Below are 21,281 nucleotides of genomic sequence, written 5' to 3'. Positions count from 1 at the left end.
TGGGGAAGATGGTACAGCAGCTATAAAAGTGTTTGCATCACCATTTCCTTAAATGTTTTTGTTTCACAGGTGTGATGATGAACTGTTGTGGTCTGCTAACACTCCAGAAGGAACCAGGTACTGATAGAAAATTAAGAGACTGTATTCACTAGAGCCTCACTTCATTATTAAAATCTTCATGTATACTTATTTCTTAAAACAGTTTGATGTGGCTACAATGTGAAATTTCTGACTAGAATATATGGGCTGTGTTTGTATCACAATTCTGTTTGTCTGTCAGTTCCTCTGAAGAGCATTGAGGTGGAGCTGGAGGTGAGGGACCATGTGGCTACAGTGGTCTCCACTCTGAACTACGAGAACAAGGAGGACAAACCATTAGAGGCTGTTTTTGTCTTCCCTCTGCCTGGAGATGCTGCTGTCTGTCATTTCAGTGCTCAGGTTGGACAGACACAGATTGTAGCTGAGGTGAAGGAGAAACAGAAGGTGAGCTGGACAGTAAATATAACCTGATTATAAGTGAGCTTCAGAATAAACACAGTGAATGTCACTGACATGTGTCACCTGTGCTTCAGGCTCGTGAGGAGTATGATGATGCTCTGAGCTCCGGTCAGCAGGCCTTCCTATTGGAGGAGAGTGATGAGAGTCCAGATATATTCTCTCTGAGTGTGGGCAGTCTGCCTCCAGGAGAGAGCGCCTCCATCAGGTTGGAGTACGTCACTGAGCTGGCTGTGCAGGCTGATGATGGTCTGAGGTTCTGTCTGCCTGCTGTGCTCAACCCTCGATACCAACCTCAGGGTAGGACAACTTCAGAATACTTGGACCAGAAATGCTTCAATGACACTTTTGACAGCCAAACACTACAACACCAATGAGTCATGGCAGATGGCTGCCCTTCCTGAAACTGGTTCTGTTGGAGGTTTTCTGTTGAAAGTACATTTTTCATTCTCACTGTTGCCAAATTATTGCTCATATCGGGTCATGTGATTGTTGGGTTTTCTCTGTGTTATTGCAGCATTTAGAGTATAAAGCACTTTGAGGTAACTGTTTTGAGGTTCTTAGTAACGTAAAGGATTTCAGTGTAAGCAGCCTTATTAATTACAGCATATTATGGCAAATTTACCCTTCATTCTAATTTGTGTTGTACAGTTATTTTATTTTCAACAAATTCATATATATATTTTATTTTATTCCTTCCTAGTTAAATTTACCCTTTTTAATTTTCATATTTATTTCCTATCTTATTCATAGCCTTTTCTTTTTCCTTAGGTCACGAGCAGTTGCGTAAGCATTTCACTGCATATCGTACTGTGTATGACTGTGTATGTGACAAATAAAAATTAGAATTTGAATTTGAATTTGATTTATTTTACCTGATGTTGTGTACAGGTAGTGAAGGTGCAGGTGTCCAGGTGACTTCTGTTCCAGCCTCTCTGGTGCCCTACAGTCTGTCTTTTTCTGCCCGAGTGTCCTCTCCTCGTCCAATCTCTAAAGTAGAGTCCAACTGTTCCCTGGACCCTCTGCAGTACCTCAACACTGATCAAACCCAGGCCACGGTAGGTAGAGTGCTGATGTGTCTGCTGTGTGTGGTTGTTACTTATTACTGAGGAATAAATATGAATGTGTTTGTGGTGTGCAGGTCAAGCTGGCTGCAGGACACAAGTTTGACAGAGATGTTGAACTGCTGATTTATTACAAAGACGCCCACCAGCCCACTGCTGTGGTGGAGGCAGGACAGGCCTCTGCTGAGCCGGGTGAGTAACATTAGTGTTGTTATTAGCTTTTTAGTAAAAAATATCATTATCCATATTCTTCAGCTCAAGAGTTATAGTTCTGATCAGAAACGTTGTGGGTATGAATGTCAAGGTAATTTGCGCCTTTTAATGATCTTTAAACTGGGTTTTTTTTCCAGAGTGGATTTATTGTCCAGCATAGATCTTTAATGAATTTGAAAAATAAGAATTGTTAAGCTTGCATAAGTTTGAATGTATTTTGGATTTTCTCTAATCCATACATGGTTCAAAGTTTACAGTGGTGTAAAAAAGTGTTTGCCCTCTTCCTGATTTCCCATTTTTTTTTAGATTTTTTAGATTGTCACGCTTTCAGGTCATCAAACTAATTGAAATATTAGACAAAGACAACAGAAGTAAACAAAAAATATAGTTTCTAAATGAACGTGTTTTATATGAAAGGGAAAAAAATCCAAACCTACCTCGCCCTGTGTGATAAAGTGATTGACTGACGTTTTAAGGTCATGTCACAGCATTTCAATCAGATTTAGGTCAGGACTTTGACTAGGCCACTCCAGAGTCTTCATTTTTTTTCCTTAAGCCATTCAGAGGTGGACTTGCTGTTGTGTTTTGGATCATTGTCCTGCTGCAGAACCTCAAGCGTGTTTCAGCTTGAGGTCACGAACAGATGTCCAGACGTTCTCCTTCAGGATGTTTTAGTAGACAGCAGAATTCATGGTTCCATTTACCACAGTGAGCCTTTGTGTTGTTTTTTGTCAGCAGTGGCTTTCTCCTTGAACTTTCCTGTGAATGCCATTTTTGAGTGGTGCTTAAGGTTCTGCAATTTCTTTTAACTTGACAAAGCCAAGACCTGTTAACTTCTCATTTGTGATCATGTTTGACTACAACTGGTACAGACATGGACAAAATTGTTGGGACCCTTTGGTCAATGAAAGAAAAACTCACAATGGTAACAGAAATAACTTTAATCTGACAAAAGTAATAATAAATAAAAAATTCTATAAATCTTAACCAATGAAAGTCAGACACTGCTTTTCAACCATGCTTCAACTGAATTATTTAAAAAATAAATACATGAAACAGGCCTGGACAAAAATGACGGTACCCCTAGAAAAGAATGAAAATAACGTGACCAAAGGGACATGTTAATCCAAGGTGTGTCCACTAATCAGCATCACAGATGTCTACAATCTTGTAATCAGCCAGTGGGCCTATATATAGGACTCCAGGTAGTCACTGTGTTGTTTGGTGACATGGTGTGTACCACACTCAACATGGACCAGAGGAAGCAAAGGAAAGAGTTTTCTCAGAAAATTAAAAAGAAAATCATAGACAAGCATCTTAAAGGTAAAGGCTTTAAGAACATCTCCAAACAGCTAGATGCTCCTGTGACTACAGTTGCACATGTCATTCAGAAATTTAAGATCCATAGGACTGTAGCCAACCTCCCTGGATGTGGAGGAAAATTGATGACAGCTCAAAGAGACGGATAATCCGAATGGTTACAAAAGAGCCCAGAAAGACTTCTAAAGAGATCCAAGCTGAACTTCATGCTCAAGGAACATCAGTGTCAGATCGCACCATCTGTCGTTGTTTGAGCCAAAGTGGACTACATGGGAGACGACCAAGGAGGACACCATTGTTGAAAACAAATCATAAAAAAGCCAGACTGGAATATGCCAAACTATATGTTGACAAGCCACAAAGCTTATGGGAGAATGTCCTGTGGACAGATGAGACAAAAATTGAACTTTTTGCCAAGGCACATCAGCTCTATGTTCACAGATGGAAAAATGAAGCATATCAAGAAGAGAACACTGTCCCAACTGTGAAACATGGGGGAGGCTCGGTTATATTCTGGGGCTGCTTTGCTGCATCTGACACAGGGTGTCTTGAATCTGTGCAGGGTACAATGAAATCTCAAGACTATCAATGGATTCTAGAGAGAAATGTGCTGGCCAGTGTCAGAAAGCTTGGTCTCAGTCGCAGGTCATGGGTCTTACAACAGGACAATGACCCAAAACACACAGCTAAAAACACCCAAGAATGGCTAAGAGGAAAACATTGGACTATTTTAAAGTGGCCTTCTATGAGCCATGACCTCAATACTATTGAGCATCTTTGGAAGGAGCTGAAACATGCTGTCTGGAAAAGGCGCCCTTCAAACCGGAAACAACTGGAGCAGTTTGCTCATGAAGAGTGGGCCAAAATACCTGCTGAGAGGTGCAGAAGTCTCATTGACAGTTACAGGAATTGTTTGACTGCAGTGATTGCCTCAAAAGGTTGTGCAACAAAATATTAAGATGTGGGTACCATCATTTTTGTCCAGGCCTGTTTGATGCATTTTTTTTTTTTAAATAATTCAGTTGAAGCATGGTTAAAAAGCAATGTCTGACTTTCATTGGTTAGGATTTATAGAATTTTTTATTTATTATTACTTTTGTCAGATTAAAGTTATTTCTGTGACCATTGTGAGTTTTTCTTTCATTGACCAAAGGGTACCAACAATTTTGTCCACGTCTGTAGTTACTCTTTCTCATCAAGTTATTTGTTGCGACAGCACTCATTGGCCTGACCAATAATCATAACAATGGAAAAAAAATCAAAGAAAGTCAGTGAAAATCTAAGGAGGAGAATTTTAGATTTGCATAAACAAAACACCTGCAAATTCTAGGTTCAAACAACTGCATGTATGTAAAAGTTTTTTTGGATGTGTCACCACTTTAATAAGTTCAAAGAAAGACCCAAACTCTTAATTTTAAGAAATTGGTTGAGAGCTTCAGGAACAACCCAAGTATCAGTAATTCTAAAGTGTAACATAAACTTTAAATTTTTGCAACAAAAAAAAAAGCCCCTTACATTTGACTTAAATTTACAGGAGTGAAGGAGAGGCTTTCAAATTTAATAACAATGTACCAGCTGTCGAGCATTGTGGTGGTAACATCATGCTTAACCCTCTGGGCTCTATCCTGGCCATTTGTGGCCACTTCACTTTTCTTTTTTCAACCATTTTTGTTCTGTTAATGCAAATGGATCTTTTTAGTATTTAGTATTCTCCTTAATAATGTCAATAATATTCACTATACACCAAATTGTTCCTCTTGACTCTATCGTGGCCATTTTTGGCCAATTGAAACCCATTATAACCACCTTTTTTGATTCCTTCTTATTGACAGTACTATATCATGCAATTTAGGTAAAATTGCTTTCATTCTAAACTCAACACATGAAAATTGTAGTTTTTCATGTTTTTTATCAAATTACATCATTTACCCATTTTTGGCCAAGCAAGCAATTTCATGTAATATTCCGAGTTTCTAGTAGCGGCCTTTGATAGCTTACCTCACTCCAATGGACCAAAATAATGAAACAATTTTGACATAGGTTTGATCTTAAGGATCTAATAGTTTGTGTTTGTGCATGACATTGCAGCACAAACATGTATTTGCAAGATAGACTGGAATAAATAATGACGCATCAAATATTACATAGGCTACAGTGAATTTCTTTCGATGCAGGCTATTGAGCTTTGAGGTTCCCAGTCAAATTTAGCTTTGAAGCACATGTTAAAAGCACTTTTACTCTTGTATTTTTCATAAAAAGATAACATACCCAAAATATTAACTCTAGAAACAAAAACAAAAACAAAAAAAACCCCCAATCACAGGACACTTTGCAGAGTTCAAACCTGCAGCTGCAGCTGCAGCGCAAACAACAACAAACACTGTTTGTAAACGTGTCCTGGAGTTTATGCAGGTGCAGACAGTGCTACTGCTGTAAGCAAGCCTAACAGCTTCCAGATCATTTATTCTGGCAATATGGCAAGAAGGTCATCACTGCTTCACGCACTGTCTGTATGATCTGGTCAGACAGCAAGCAGTCATCTGCCCTTGAAGAAAAGACATCCGCCCAAGATGAAGAAACTTCCTCTCCAAAAGATGAGGGGACAATCTCCAAAGAGGCTCACTGCATCACCACTGATGTTGAGTATTGCCAGTGCCTGAATCCTCTTCTTTGGGGGAGGATTGTGGTTGGGGGGCATGGAGGTGGAGGCCGAGCAGCTGATGGAAAAGAACATAGGAGCATTTTCTGAGACCGAGGAGCCGGTGACTGAGTGGATCCCTCATGAAAGGAAAACCATGTGGGCCCACCACTGAAGAGAGACTGCTCTACAATCCAGTACCCACTGGTATCAAACCAGGGGTCACCTTATATGCAGTTTCCTGCATTAGTAGCCTGAGATCTACTTTTGACTTTTTTATAACAAAGAGATCTTTTAGCTGCTGTGCACCCTTATAGACCTGCATGGGAGGCAAAGGTGTGAGGATTGGAGGATTATAGATGAAGTGGAGATGTGAGCCTAAACCAGAATAAAGCAATACATAGCATGTTGGATGACAACACTGGAAGTTCTCAGGAAGTAAAAAAGGGAAAGGGGTTCAGACTCCAACTGACAGAGGAGCTCCGAGGACAACGTCTTTCCTTCGGTCACCTTGGCAGAGGAACTCCTCAGATGAAAACTGGCACAGGGGAAAGAACCCAGAGCTTCCTCCCCAGCTCCTCCAGTTGCAACAGAGGAAGATTTTGTTGTCTGTCTTTGACTTCACCAAAACTACCACGGCGATATCCCACATGCCAAAGCAACAGAGGAATGTGCTTCTTTTGACAGCAACACACAAGGAACCAGCAGTCAGTGATGGGGAATAGAGGATGCGTGAAAGCAAGAAGCAATCCTGGACTACAATAGGCACAAATATTGCTTGGATAACTTAGATGGTGTTGTAGAAGGAAAACTAACTGATGGCTGCTGGCTCTTTTCTCCAATCTCCTGGATGTCTTGGGAACGATGCCTTTGTCCCGCCGGAAACAACTTCACTGAAGTGGGGGAGTCCTCTACAACCTACAAATGAAGAGTGATCCTGGGAGAGCTGGGACACATGCTGGTGACCTCAACAACGGCAAGACACCCTTGTCCCTGATTCTCAGCCACTTCTGCCATTGATCTCAAGATACAGTAGTCTGAACCAGAGTGTGACTCACACCCCACCAACAAAATGAGAAGAAGGTGCAAAAGGCGCACCTCCAGGTGTAGAAAGTGTGCCTACAAAAACCACTCTACTGTGGTTAGTATATCTTGTTGCTAATGAGGATGCACACAGAAGCACACACTGGAATATAAATTTTGATCATTTTATTGGTCATTTCAGTGGTTATTTGGTCATTAAATTGCCTTTCTGGCCACTAACACACCATTTGTGATTTTCTTTTTGGCCATTGTAACCCACATAAAATTAGGGTACCACTTTAAGGAGTGATAGATATGAGGAGAGATGGACAGCCTGCCCAACCAATCGAAATGCACAGGTCCCAGTATGCTTTGGCCAATGGGAAAGCAGCCTGCCGCTGTATGTCCCACCCACCTGCTCTGTGTTCGCTGCTATGTGTGGAGGTAGTCGCGTGCTGGCAGGAGAAAAGAGAGACTGAAGCTTTTGAGCTGGAAAAAGTATTAGATATAAGTTGCAACCAACTGTGCTGCACATAAGTTCGCTGGTTATCAGCTACCGTTCATGTTAAAAGTAGCTACAGTGAGTAAACAGGCGAATGCTGCATTTTTCTGGCGACTTTAGAAAGTACCGCGTGGAGCTAAACTGTTAGCCTTTGTTAGCTCTGGTTGCTATCAACTGCCTGAAAGTTCATCTTAATCTGCTTCCAGAAGTAAGGTAACACTTGAAGCGCAATTTATGTTTATTTTCCTTCACGTCGTATTACTGTTATGAAAGAGAAAAAACAACATGTCCTGTTACGTTATTTAGAGCCCGTATTTTCCGACCGAGACACCATACCATGGTCTTCGGCCGTGATGCACTGAGATCGGTGAGCGCATGTTGTATGTCTCAGTTAGTTCACGTCTGTTTCACATTTTATCGTTGAGAAACTGAATTTATCTGAATTGTTTGATTAATAGTTGTCACATATGCACTGACTTTACTTGGTGTAATGCATAGTTTGTGTAAGAGAGATGTTTTATTTTTGCAAATTTGAGTATTTTAATTGCAAATTGATGTCGGACATGACGTCAACAAAATTCTAAGTTGTGAATTATAGCTAGAACAGCATAATTAATATTTGAATTGCTCTTCTGACCCTGTCTGTTGACAGGTCAGGTTTTTTTTGTATGCTGAATTGTTCCTGAGGTGGATTCCTCCGGTGAAATAGATGGCGAGCCTTCCCACCTGGACTTAGAGAGACTGAGATTCGCTTCTTTTCCTCTTGATGATCTGCTGCACCTTGCGGTGTGGTAGGACTGTATCACTCACGCTTTCACATACAGCTGGTTATACATAAGACCACTGACTGACATTCTCTCACCCCTATTTTCTTTCACACCCTGGGAATTTTTGGACTTTACCCTTGGACATTTTTTATTTGGGACTTTAAATAATAAGCTGTTGTGTAGAACATTCTCCACATGTGAAAAGAGTGTGAGATTTTCATTTGAATGTACATTGGATTTGTGTAATCTGTTTCTATAAGAATTAAGGAGTCAGATTACTAGGGTGCACCCGAACATTGAAACCCGAACATTGAAACCCGAGCATTGAAACCCGAACATTGAAAAACAAAAGTAACACTTGGCCAAGTCATTGTTTTAGTAGTTTATGTGTTTTACTTTTCTTTCATTTTTTGTAAGTTTCCTTTCTACCATTGTAAAGTGTCTTTAACCTGTGCTTGTCAACCTTATGGTTTATTTCACTAAAGTTGGCTGGTTCTTTTGAGTTACATTCTTGTCTCTGTGTCTCATTTAAACACACCCCTGTGCTCCTATAGTCGAACCTATTGGCCCATTTATATATTCTTTTGAACAATTCCCCTTACTGTGTTACAGTGAGAGCTCTGGCGAGCCAGCCAGGAGCATGGATGTGTGTGTTTAAGTGCCAAACAATTTGTGTGTGGTGTTTAAAAGTGCTTAATCTGAGCTACAACTTTTAGAGAGAAAATGGATGTTGTACTACGTGAATCTGTCAGAATTCCCAATTCTGTAGTGGTTAGTGGCCTTACAGGATTAGAGACTGATGAGGAAGTGTCCATATTCCTCCAAAAATATGGTTCCATCAACCGTTACTTTCGTCTAGACGAACCTGAGTCGGATTACCATAAGCACATGATCATCGAGTTTACCCATGAGACTGCCATGCACACATTGGAGCCACTGTTACCTCTGCGGCTTCCAAGCACAGCCCAAGCAGGCATTGTGTATGAGTTAAAGGCCTTAGGAAGTGTTTATACCCTTGATGCCAGAAACAAAGCCACTAAAATGTACATGGAACAGCTCCGTGAAATTGCCAAACTGAGTGGAAATTCATTAGAGGAGATGTTGAAGGAAGAGCTTAAAAATCTGGTTTCATCTACAGGAAGTGCTATTTCCCAATCACCTCAAACTGGTCCAGAATCCTCAACTGTACAGAGCCCACTTCCACAGAAAGACTTAACCAGCAAGGGAGACGTTTCATTTTCTGAGAACCCTCAATCAGTTGCACCTCTAGACTCCACAGTTTTGACATCACCAAATAACGCAAGTAAAGCCTCTTACTTCTCCCAATTTCAGTGAAAACCTGACTGATTTCAGCCCCTCACAGACTCTTCCAGTCTCTTCTGGGGCCACTACTAGCCCCATAATCGATGTTAACCCAACTGCTGTTCAGCGAGTGGTTGTTGAACATGTAGTGCGCAACAATGAGAGCTCACCCCAGTTCGCTTCATCTGGTAGACTCAGGGCTTTTTCAGGCAAGAGCCCACGTCCTAGCCATGAGGCAGATTATGATACGTGGCGAGCTAGTGTTGAAATCCTTATTAGGGATCCTTCTGTGTCTGATCTGCACTGCACACATCGTGTACTAGACAGTCTGCTTCCTCCTGCTTCCGAGATGATTAAACATCTGAGTCCACAGTCTAGACCCTCTGCTTATCTTGAGTTGCTTGATTCTGCCTACGGAACAGTCGAAGATGGTGATGAGCTGTACGCTAGGTTCATGAGCACATTTCAAAATGATGGAGAGAGAGCTTCCGTTTTCCTGCAGAGGCTGCACACTGCATTAAGTAGAACCATGAGACGTGGTGGTGTGTCTGCTCATGATTTTGACCAACAGCTCTTAAAGCAGTTCATTCGAGGTTGTTGGGAGAATACATTAATAATCGATCTTCAACTAGAACAAAAAAAAGAAAACCCACCTTCCTTTGCAGAGCTGCTGCTTCTTCTTAGGACAGAAGAAGATAAACAGGCGGCAAAATTGAGTCGCATGAGGCAGCATTTTAGTCATGCTAAGTCTGCCCAAAACTCTAGCAAGCAGCACGCCATGTCACACGTGCAACTCGCACACACCACCAATAATCTGGTGGACAAGTCTGATCTTGAGACACTAAAGCAACAAGTTGCTGACCTAAGCGTTCAGCTTAAGAGTCTTGTATCTGAGAATCATAAGCCGAAACAACCTAAGCAGCAAAAAGCGAGGTCCGTCCCTCTGTGTGTCACACCTGACACCCACGGTGTGAGACCAAAAGTGGCCAGTCAGCATTCCTCCGCATTTAAAATCAACAGCAGACCACGTCCATGGTACTGTTTCCAGTGTGGGAGGATGGCCATGTTGTCTCAGTTTGTGATAAAGCGCCAAATCCTTCGCTTGTAGCAGCTAAGAAAAAACAGCTGAAAGAAAAACAGGCTGCTTGGGAAGCCTCTAATGCTTCTCGAAGTGAGACACATTTAAACTGAAGTCTACTCCCATAGAGGGACATATGGGAGTGGAGTCTCACGGTGTCAGTCCCAAAATCCTGAAATCTGCCATTAAAAACATTAAAGTGGAAAGATCAAAATTTCCACATGGCCTTGTAGGAACTAAGACCACAGCTCAAGTAACTGTTGCAGGAAGAGATACAAACTGTCTTTTGGACACGGGTTCACAAGTCACAACTGTACCCCAGTCTTTCTATGAAGAACATCTTGCAGATCTGACCATTCATCCCTTAAATGAGCTGCTTGAAGTGGAGGGTGCCAATGGCCAGTCTGTCCCCTACTTAGGATATGTTGAGCTTACCATCACCTTTCCTAAAGAGTTTGTAGGCTCTGATATTGATGTGCACACTCTGGCCTTGGTTATTCCCCATCTCCGCTCTACAGCCCATGAGCAGGTTCTCATAGGCACAAACACCCTTGATGTCCTCTATGCTGATTACCAGAAGCTTTCACCCTTTCAGCCTTTGTTTAATGGGTATCAAGCAGTTCTCAAAATACTTGAGATACGACAAAGAAACTTTAACTCTGGTAGCCTTGGTTGTGCAAAACTAACAGGTAAGATGCCTGCAGTCGTTCTTGCAGGGCAGACAGTTGTCCTGGAGGCCTCTGTCAATGTAAATCCTGTGAACATGCAAAGGGATGTTGTCCTTGAACATCCTTCAGCTTCTTCACTACCAAATGGCTTGCTAGTTTCAGCAATTGCAGTCACTTTACCACGCAAACGTCAGTGTCTTCTCCCTGTTGTAGTGAGAAATGAAACCAACCATGACATTGTCATACCCCCCAAAACACCTGTGGCAGATGTTAATGCCATAGTGCAAGTGCTACACAAAGAGCAAACTGTCAGAGAACCAGACTGCTCTAAATTTCAAGCTAAGTCTTCCTCAGAACTGAGCTTTGATTTTGGAGATTCGCCCTTACCCACTGAATGGAAGGAGCGAATTACAAACATGTTAAACGACATGCCAAATGTCTTCTCTCAAAACGAATTGGACTTTGGGCACACTGACAAAGTCAAACACCATATCAAACTCAGTGATGAGACACCCTTTAAACAAAGAGCGCGTCCCATACATCCCAATGATGTGGATGCTGTGAGACAACATCTACAGGAACTCCTTGATTCTGGTGTCATACGAGAATCTGAGTCTCCATTTGCTTCCCCCATTGTTGTCGTTCGCAAAAAGAATGGTTCTGTTCGTCTGTGTGTGGACTACAGAAAGCTGAACCTGCAGACCATCAAAGATGCCTATGCCCTTCCAAAATTGGAAGATGCATTCAGCGCTCTTGCGGGTTCTAAGTGGTTTTCGGTTCTAGACCTTAAGTCTGGATACTACCAGGTCGAGATGGAAGAAGCAGACAAGCATAAGACCGCATTTGTTTGCCCACTTGGATTTTGGGAATTTAATAGGATGCCCCAGGGAATCACAAATGCGCCTTCGACGTTCCAGAGATTGATGGAGAAGTGTGTGGGAGATATGAATCTCAAAGAGGTCCTGGTGTTCATTGATGACCTGATTGTCTTCTCATCATCCCTGGAGGAACATGAACAGCGCTTGAAGTGTGTCCTGCAACGACTGATGTCATATGGCTTGAAACTGGCACCAGAAAAGTGCAAATTCTTTCAGACCTCGGTAAAATACCTTGGTCACATTGTTTCCGCAAGAGGGGTAGAGACTGACCCTGACAAAGTTGAGGCCTTAAAGACCTGGCCGATCCCCACAAATCTTAAGGAACTTCAGTCCTTTTTAGGATTTGCTGGATATTACCGAAGGTTTATTCAGGGGTACTCTGTCATTGTCAGACCACTTAACAAACTAACCTCAGGCTATCCACCAATGAGGAAGCGGAACAACAAGCCAAGGACAAACACAAATTCAGAGTATCACAACCCAAAGGAACCCTTTGGTCAGCGTTGGACACCTCAATGTCAGGAAGCCTTTGACCAAATAATAGCAAAGCTAACCTCAGCTCCAATCTTGGGATTTGCAGACCCCCAGCTTCCATATGTTTTACATACGGACGCCAGTACCATTGGCCTTGGTGCTGCATTGTACCAGGTACAAGATGGACAGCCCAGGGTCATAGCTTTTGCAAGTCGTGGTCTTTCAAAGAGTGAGAGGAAGTACCCAGCCCATAAGCTGGAGTTCTTGGCCCTTAAGTGGGCAGTCACGGAAAAATTCTCTGACTACCTATATGGTACAGACTTTGTAGTAGTGACTGACAGCAACCCTCTTACGTACATTTTGACCTCTGCAAAGCTTGATGCAACAGGGTATAGGTGGTTGTCCAGTCTTTCCACCTATTCATTTAGTCTTCAGTACAGAGCGGGAAAACAAAATCTGGATGCTGATGCGCTCGCGCCGTCCTCACAGTCCACCAGAGGATGATTATGCATCTAAGAAGGAGTGAGAGAATCCGGCAGTTCACACTGTACCATCTGAGCAACCCTGACAGTCCAGAGACTGTTCCCTCGGATGTAATTCAGGCCATTTGTGAACGCCATATGGTCACCTCAGCCGTAGCAAATGTTGAATCTACCACTTCTGGGTTGACCTTAGTTGAATCCCTCACTCACCAGTCCACAGCTATTCCCGACTGCTTCCAACAGGAGCAGGTGGATGGGCTTCCCATTGTCCACTCAATTTCTGAGGAGGAGTTGAGGCAAAAGCAGACATTGGACCCTGCTATTAATGCAGTGATTGTACTCTTGGAGACTGGCGAAACTCCCCCTCCCAGCCTTAGGTTAGAGCTACCCGAACTTCCCCTGTTACTTAGGGAGTTAAATCGGTTTGAGATGCAGAATGGAGTGCTTTATCGTAAACGGCAAGATGGTCCCAACACCTCATATCAGCTTGTGCTCCCTGAGGAGCTAAGAGCCACAGCACTTACAAGCCTTCATCATGATATGGGCCATCTTGGAGTCGAACGAACAGTAGACTTGGCAAGGGCCAGATTTTATTGGCCGAAAATGCACATGACCATAGAAAAAATGGTCAAATCTTGTGAGCGATGTATCCGTCGAAAAACGCCTCCAGAGAAAGCTGCTCCATTGATAAACATTAAGACCTGCAGACCTCTCGAACTAGTGTGCATGGACTTTTTATCAATAGAGCCAGATCGCTCAAACACAAAAGATGTATTGGTCATAACTGACCATTTTACAAAGTATGCAGTAGCAGTGCCAACTCCAAATCAACGAGCACGGACTGTAGCAAAGTGTCTCTGGGACAACTTCATTGTCCATTATGGTTTTCCCGAAAAGCTTCTTAGTGATCAGGGTCCTGACTTTGAATCAAAGACCATTAAGGAACTCTGTGAACTTACTGGCATGAAGAAAGTGCGTACAACCCCTTACCACCCTAGAGGGAATCCGGTTGAGAGATTCAACCGCACTCTTCTCCAGATGCTTGGGACACTGGATCGGTCAGATAAACTCCACTGGAGAGACTTCGTCAAACCTCTGGTACATGCTTATAATTGTACGAAGAGTGACGTGACTGGATTTTCCCCCTATGAATTGATGTTTGGGAGGCAACCAAGACTGCCCATCGACCTTATCTTTAGGTTGCCCACTAATGCTACTAAGCAGACTCATTCCCAGTACGTCGGTAATCTAAAATCTCGTTTGGAAGAAAGTTATCGGATTGCCACCAGTAATGCACAAAAGAATGCAGGTCGCAACAAAGCCAGATTTGACCGACGAGTTGTTGAATCAACATTGCAGACTGGAGACAGAGTTCTTGTACGAAATGTGAAGCTCCGTGGAAAACATAAGCTGGCAGATAAGTGGGAAGAGGATGTTTACATTGTCCTAAAGCGAGCTGGAGAAATGCCGGTCTACACAGTTAAACCTGAGGGTAAAGATGGACCTGTGCGGACTCTACATCGTGACTTGCTTCTCCCATGTGGATTTCTGTCAGCAGCTGCAGAACCCGAGACAGTCAAAACCCATCCAAACAGGAGACCCAGAACAAGGCAGTGTTCCGTTGTTGAGAGCGAAGATGAAATTCCCTCTGATCTGGACGATGTACCTGATTGGACGTTTCGCCCTCTCATTACATCAAAGCCCGACGTATATGTCCCAGTTCATGAAACTCACAAGTTGAGTCAACCTCCTTGTGTGGTCAGACTATCAGCAGAACCAGAGGTGCCTACAGTTCCACTTCCACCTGATCCTCCTGCCACTGAATCCCTTGTAGTAGAGGAAGGTGAAGGAGTGATTCAGGATGTACCTGAACATGACAACTCACCTGAATGTGACAACTCACCTGAATCAAACATATTGCCTGGGCTTGACTCAGCCAAAGGACTTCCTCAAAGTTCAGAATTGCAGCAGTCTGAGGAAGCACCTCCAGATGATGAGGCAAGCTCTGATGCAGCATGTGATGAAGGATTGAGTGATGTGAACAGACCTGTTACTGAACAGCCTGAACCTGTGATGATCCAAAATAACGGATTTCAAGATGATGAGCCATCTCTTCCTCTTCGTCGTTCTAACAGAATGCATGCAAAGCCCAAGAGATTGCATTATGTAAAACTTGGGAATCCCCTGATAACGGTGGTGAATTCTCTTTTCCAAGGCCTTAGTGAGGCATTGACTAGCTCTTTAAATGGATTTGAGGATCCAACTAGCAATTATGTTGGAAAGGTCAAAGCAGTGTAACTCAGTGCCACATTGCAGATGCCCAGGGACGGGCATACCATCAAGAGGGGAGGGTGTAACCCACATAAAATTAGGGTACCACTTTAAGGAGTGATAGATATGAGGAGAGATGGACAGCCTGCCCAACCAATCGAAATGCACAGGTCCCAGTATGCTTTGGCCAATGGGAAAGCAGCCTGCCGCTGTATGTCCCACCCACCTGCTCTGTGTTCGCTGCTATGTGTGGAGGTAGTCGCGTGCTGGCAGGAGAAAAGAGAGACTGAAGCTTTTGAGCTGGAAAAAGTATTAGATATAAGTTGCAACCAACTGTGCTGCACATAAGTTCGCTGGTTATCAGCTACCGTTCATGTTAAAAGTAGCCACAGTGAGTAAACAGGCGAATGCTGCATTTTTCTGGCGACTTTAGAAAGTACCGCGTGGAGCTAAACTGTTAGCCTTTGTTAGCTCTGGTTGCTATCAACTGCCTGAAAGTTCATCTTAATCTGCTTCCAGAAGTAAGGTAACACTTGAAGCGCAATTTATGTTTATTTTCCTTCACGTCGTATTACTGTTATGAAAGAGAAAAAACAACATGTCCTGTTACGTTATTTAGAGCCCCGTATTTTCCGACCGAGAGACACCATACCATGGTCTTCGGCCGTGATGCACTGAGATCGGTGAGCGCATGTTGTATGTCTCAGTTAGTTCACGTCTGTTTCACATTTTATCGTTGAGAAACTGAATTTATCTGAATTGTTTAATAGTTGTCACATATGCACTGACTTTACTTGGTGTAATGCATAGTTTGTGTAAGAGAGATGTTTTATTTTTGCAAATTTGAGTATTTTAATTGCAAATTGATGTCGGACATGACGTCAACAAAATTCTAAGTTGTGAATTATAGCTAGAACAGCATAATTAATATTTGAATTGCTCTTCTGACCCTGTCTGTTGACAGGTCAGGTTTTTTTTGTATGCTGAATTGTTCCTGAGGTGGATTCCTCCGGTGAAATAGATGGCGAGCCTTCCCACCTGGACTTAGAGAGACTGAGATTCGCTTCTTTTCCTCTTGATGATCTGCTGCACCTTGCGGTGTGGTAGGACTGTATCACTCACGCTTTCACATACAGCTGGTTATACATAAGACCACTGACTGACATTCTCTCACCCCTATTTTCTTTCACACCCTGGGAATTTTTGGACTTTACCCTTGGACATTTTTTATTTGGGACTTTAAATAATAAGCTGTTGTGTAGAACATTCTCCACATGTGAAAAGAGTGTGAGATTTTCATTTGAATGTACATTGGATTTGTGTAATCTGTTTCTATAAGAATTAAGGAGTCAGATTACTAGGGTGCACCCGAACATTGAAACCCGAACATTGAAACCCGAGCATTGAAACCCGAACATTGAAAAACAAAAGTAACACTTGGCCAAGTCATTGTTTTAGTAGTTTATGTGTTTTACTTTTCTTTCATTTTTTGTAAGTTTCCTTTCTACCATTGTAAAGTGTCTTTAACCTGTGCTTGTCAACCTTATGGTTTATTTCACTAAAGTTGGCTGGTTCTTTTGAGTTACATTCTTGTCTCTGTGTCTCATTTAAACACACCCCTGTGCTCCTATAGTCGAACCTATTGGCCCATTTATATATTCTTTTCAACAATTCCTCTTACTGTGTTACACCATTCATTCACACACACACACACACACACACACCCCGCCCCCCTAAAAAAAAAAGTAAAAATAAATCATTGTTACTGTTACTGTTACTGACCTGCAATGATGATAAAAAGAAATATTAGGTTTCATCATTCATATGCTAAAAAATGTGAACTTTATTACTATTTCTATACTTTATTACTATTTTTAATATAATAATACATAATCTGACTGGTATTCAAAGGGTATAATATCTGAATTTGAATTATATTTTGGTTTTCATGACTAGGACTGGCGCTAATTTAAAAAATCAAGTCAATGAAAGTAGAAAAATGTTTTAATATATATTAATTTTATAGCATTTTGTAAACGTAAACAGGGGGTGGCCATTGTGGGATTATAATATTACCTTATCCCATGTTATACCCCTAATTAAAGATGGTGAAAATATTATGTAGGTTTAGTTTGCATTATTCTCCTGAATTAGAAGAAGGTGATAACTATTACATTTGTTAAACTGATTTGTATTACATTGGACTGCTGATTTATTGTGAATGAATGATATTGTTTTATGATGCATTATACTGCTGAGTTAGAAGAAATATTGTGTTTAGAGAGTCACGGCCTTATTCGTCTGATTAGAAGAGAACAGAACATACCGGAGAGGTTTTGTGCCCCATCTCAGGAGGAGCAGATAAACAGGGAGCCAAGGTCATAACTTAGGCGCCGTGTGAGAGAAAGAATGTGAATGTTTAGGCTTTTATGACTAGGTGGGGGCCACTAGGCTATGAGAGTTTGAGCAATGCTCCACCATTTTGAGATTTACAGCTGATGTTGCAGCGTACATCTCCCACGCGCGTGTGTTCATTAAAATCATTGTTTGACCGACTCTTCTGGACCAGTTGTTGTTTTTTGTGCTCTCCCTCAATAAATTGAACCCGGATTTTAACACCATTTTTGGCCACGAACAAGCTGAGAGGGAGTTTTTTTGTTTTTCTGTCACTGCGCAAAAAAACAAAGATGCATAAAACTCATTGATACTTTTAATTATTGCTACGCATCTAACCTCCATCATGGTTAGAAAATAAATCAGTTTGCATGTATTATTTAGAAAAAAAGGGGGATTTTATGCTTTTATCCCTACGTAAATCATTAAAATTATGTGATTTAACTGGTATTTAAAGGGTTAAAATTCTGGATTTGATTGAAATTTTGGTCTTGATGAACAGCACTGATGCTAATCAAAAAAATCAAGTCAAAAAAAGTGGAATTTTTTCTTAATATATATGAATTTTATAGCATTTTGTAAACGTAAACAAGGGATGGCCATTTTTGGCCACGAACAAGCTGAGAGGGAGTTTTTATGTTTTTGCTCTCCCTGCACAAAAATAACAATGCATTATAATCAATGTTGATGTGAATCAATTACATGCCCCAGACTCTACTATTAATAATACAAGAAATTTCAGTAGCAATGCAATTATATAAAATTGCGAGATTTGAGGTTGTCTTACAGCTAGTGCAATGGACAAACAAACTGGTGTTTAAAGGGTTAAAAATTTAAAAAGTAATAACTATTTTATATTTATGAAAAGAACTGAAGTTAGTTAAAAGCTTTATGCAGAATAAATGGCAAAAAAAACATAAAAATAATAAAAATTACAGACCTAATCTGTTGGTTAATCTTTTGGCCACGAACAAGCTGAAAGGGTAGTGATTTTGAACAAGCCCAGAGGGTTAAACTGGTCATATCTGAGCCTGTTCGCATAATTTTGACCTTGTGTGAATTAGAGAAAGTCAAAAATAATGTCACCAAAGATGACTGCATTCTCATTTCACCCTCAACCCCCCCCGCAGAGGGGGCAATCAGGGAATGGAAGACAGGAGGGAGAGACACAGCTGGGACAAATCAGGCCTAACAAGACACAGGAAGCAAAACAAGACACATTAACATAAGACACGGACCTTCAAAGTAAAACAGGAAACCCTGACTGAACTTACAGACACAGACTCACAATCTGGGACTGCAACAGAGGGAACACATAGATGTGGGACCGGGGCAGACACAGACTGGACACAGAACAGAGGGAGTCTGGAACCAAAGCTTAAGACTACAAAATCACAAACCAAGATAAACTGGAGGAATAGAAATGTAAAACAGAAACCAAAACCCCCACAGTCGTAAACCAAGATGAGAACACAAAATAAAGGTACAATACTGAAAACACTGTCAGGTACCCCAACAGTGGAATATATTAAAAATTGTAAACTTGACATTTTTCTGTCCTTTTCGTGTTTTTCAGGCTCTCTGATGGGTGATCCAGTGGTGATGGTGAGTCTGTACCCTGAGTTCCCCCAGTCTGTGATGTCTTCAACTGCTTCATGTGGAGAGTTTGTGTTCTTAGTGGATCGATCTGGAAGTATGGACTGTGCTACCAATAACAGTGAGCAGGGGGAATCTCGGATCAGCAGTGCCAGGGTATTTATGATGTGGTGTTAGAGTTATAAAACCTTTCCTCTGACACAGTGGCCTCATCATCTTCTCCCTCTTCCCTGAAGGATACTCTGCTGCTCCTGTTGAAGAGCTTACCAATGGGCTGCTATTTCAACATTTACAGTTTTGGGTCTAGTTATGAACACATCTTCTCGTGAGTGACTCAGTCCATAAAACTGTGCTTCAGTCAATGATGCCATTTGTGTGTAAGTGTGTAATAAGATATCTGCCCTAGTTACACCAGATAATTCATTTCTAGAATACTTACAGCTCATTTAGGTGAGCTGCTGTTATGTTATGGTTCTAAAAGGCAGTTTTGAAAGCGCATGAGTGAAACTCATTAAATTACAGTGTAGAATTTGGCAGTGCTAAACAGCCATCAATCACTTATTGTCAAGGCTTGCTGTGTGGCAGGTAGTGGTTGGACCCAAACACAGGACTCTAAGATGGAGTATTTAACTTACAGGCAAAAGCAAACTGAGAAACACAATATATAAGCACTAGAAACAAAACAAAAACTCAGACTAGGAAGAATGACCTAAACTGGGAGTGCATGACATAACAAACATGACACACAGCTAATGCGGAGGAAACGACAACTAACAGAGAAAAATACGGCTTATATACACCGGGGAGTAACGAGGGAACGGGAAAACAAGAGAGAAGCACAGGTGGGGCTAATCCGACATAACAAGACACAGGAAGCAAAGCAGGATACACTGACATAGGACACAGACTAAACACGGCAGGAAAGAGGTAACACGGCACATAAGCAAAGACACAGACTCAGAGACACGGGCTTCACACAGAGATGACTGACTCGGTAACAGAGGGAACAAGGAGACAAGGGTGATTAGACATGCGACTGGGGACTAGGACAGGCACAGAGAAAACATGGGGGCAGAGACTAAACACAGACCAAGAAACATACAAAGGGAGGAAGAACTAAGATCACTAAGCACAAACGAAAGATAACCAAAACCAGGAATAACAATAAAAGAATATTAAACCAAGAACTGAAACACAAACACTGGGTCAGAGAGCCAGTACTGTGACACTTATGTGTATCTCATGGCAGTAAGAGTGTGGAGTACAGCCAGAAGACCATGGAGGAGGCTCTGAAGAAAGTTGAGGAGATGAAGGCTGATCTTGGAGGAACGGAGATCCTGGAGCCCCTCAAACATATTTACAGCCAGCCCTGCATTCAAAATCAGCCTAGACAGGTAACACACACACACACACACACACACACACACACACACACACACACACACACACACACACACACACACACACACACAGAGAGTTTGTGAGTTTATATTAATAAACTGATAGGTAAATTAAATAACACTGATTATGTATTCACCATGATATTTGCAACCATTGTTGGGTGTTCCTGGTCTGCCACAAAGCAAATATGGTTAAAATATGGTCTCCAAATTTGACAGATCTCAATCCAATTGAGCATTTGTGGGACAAACAAGTCCGATCCACAGAGGCGCGACCTCCCAACTTACAGGACTTAAAGGATCTTAAAGATATCACGTCACCTTCAGGGATCTAGTGGACTCAATGCCTTGATGGGTCAGGGCTATTTTGGTAGAAAAAAGAGGGACCAGCACAATATTAGGCAGGTGGTCATAATGTTATGTCTGATTGGTGTATATGTGTTACTTTCAGCTTGTGTAATTTGACCTTGTCTGTAAACTCTCCTCTCTAGCTGTTTGTCTTTACTGATGGAGAGGTGGAGAACACCAAAGAAGTGATCGATCTGGTGAAGAAGAACTCAGGCTCCCACAGGTGAAACAGCAAAATGATGATGACATGTGCTGCGTACCAAGCCTGGTGTTTTAAAAACAGCTGTTGTATTCTCACAAACCAAAAAAAACACAACTATATCTACACAGTTTCCAGAATGTCCATGTACACAACGAAAACTGTTGTA

General features: G+C 41.8%; 2 protein-coding genes across 10 annotated transcripts in view; both read left to right on the top strand.

Moving 5' to 3' along the window:
* The window catches only part of LOC116336018 (von Willebrand factor A domain-containing protein 5A-like), a 34,957-nt gene that overhangs the window by 4,895 nt on the left and 8,781 nt on the right, over window positions 1-21,281 (top strand). For 4 of the 5 annotated variants that reach the window (XM_039598114.1, XM_039598115.1, XM_039598116.1 and 1 more), the window contains 9 exons: window positions 70-117; window positions 281-483; window positions 573-795; window positions 1,387-1,553; window positions 1,637-1,751; window positions 19,146-19,321; window positions 19,402-19,490; window positions 20,415-20,559; window positions 21,057-21,136. In XM_039598114.1, the coding sequence (XP_039454048.1) occupies window positions 70-117; window positions 281-483; window positions 573-795; window positions 1,387-1,553; window positions 1,637-1,751; window positions 19,146-19,321; window positions 19,402-19,490; window positions 20,415-20,559; window positions 21,057-21,136 (1,246 nt within the window). Of the gene's footprint in view, window positions 1-69; window positions 118-280; window positions 484-572; window positions 796-1,386; window positions 1,554-1,636; window positions 1,752-19,145; window positions 19,322-19,401; window positions 19,491-20,414; window positions 20,560-20,784; window positions 20,888-21,056; window positions 21,137-21,281 lie in introns of those variants that run through there. The other variant, XM_039598117.1, reaches the window with a different exon arrangement.
* LOC120432838 lies at window positions 12,962-16,374 on the top strand. Of its 5 annotated transcripts, none has more exons than XM_039598122.1 (3): window positions 12,962-15,696; window positions 15,795-15,858; window positions 16,140-16,374. In XM_039598122.1, the coding sequence occupies exon 1, from the start codon at window positions 13,043-13,045 to the stop codon at window positions 15,200-15,202; it is 2,160 nt and encodes a 719-aa protein (XP_039454056.1). In that variant the 5' UTR covers window positions 12,962-13,042; the 3' UTR covers window positions 15,203-15,696; window positions 15,795-15,858; window positions 16,140-16,374. The 5 variants fall into 5 exon arrangements, with proteins under 5 accessions (XP_039454056.1, XP_039454055.1, XP_039454054.1 ...); XM_039598121.1 differs by having other exon boundaries at window positions 12,962-15,701; XM_039598120.1 differs by having other exon boundaries at window positions 15,795-16,374.

Source organism: Oreochromis aureus, linkage group 14, assembly GCF_013358895.1.
Source record: "Oreochromis aureus strain Israel breed Guangdong linkage group 14, ZZ_aureus, whole genome shotgun sequence".
Lineage (NCBI taxonomy): Eukaryota > Metazoa > Chordata > Actinopteri > Cichliformes > Cichlidae > Oreochromis > Oreochromis aureus.
This window is presented reverse-complemented; position numbering and strand designations above follow the sequence as displayed.

Excerpts from the sequence above, each read along its gene's own strand:
- LOC120432838 (XM_039598122.1), top strand. The coding sequence starts at position 13,043 with ATGGTCACCTCAGCCGTAGCAAATGTTGAATCTACCACTTCTGGGTTG.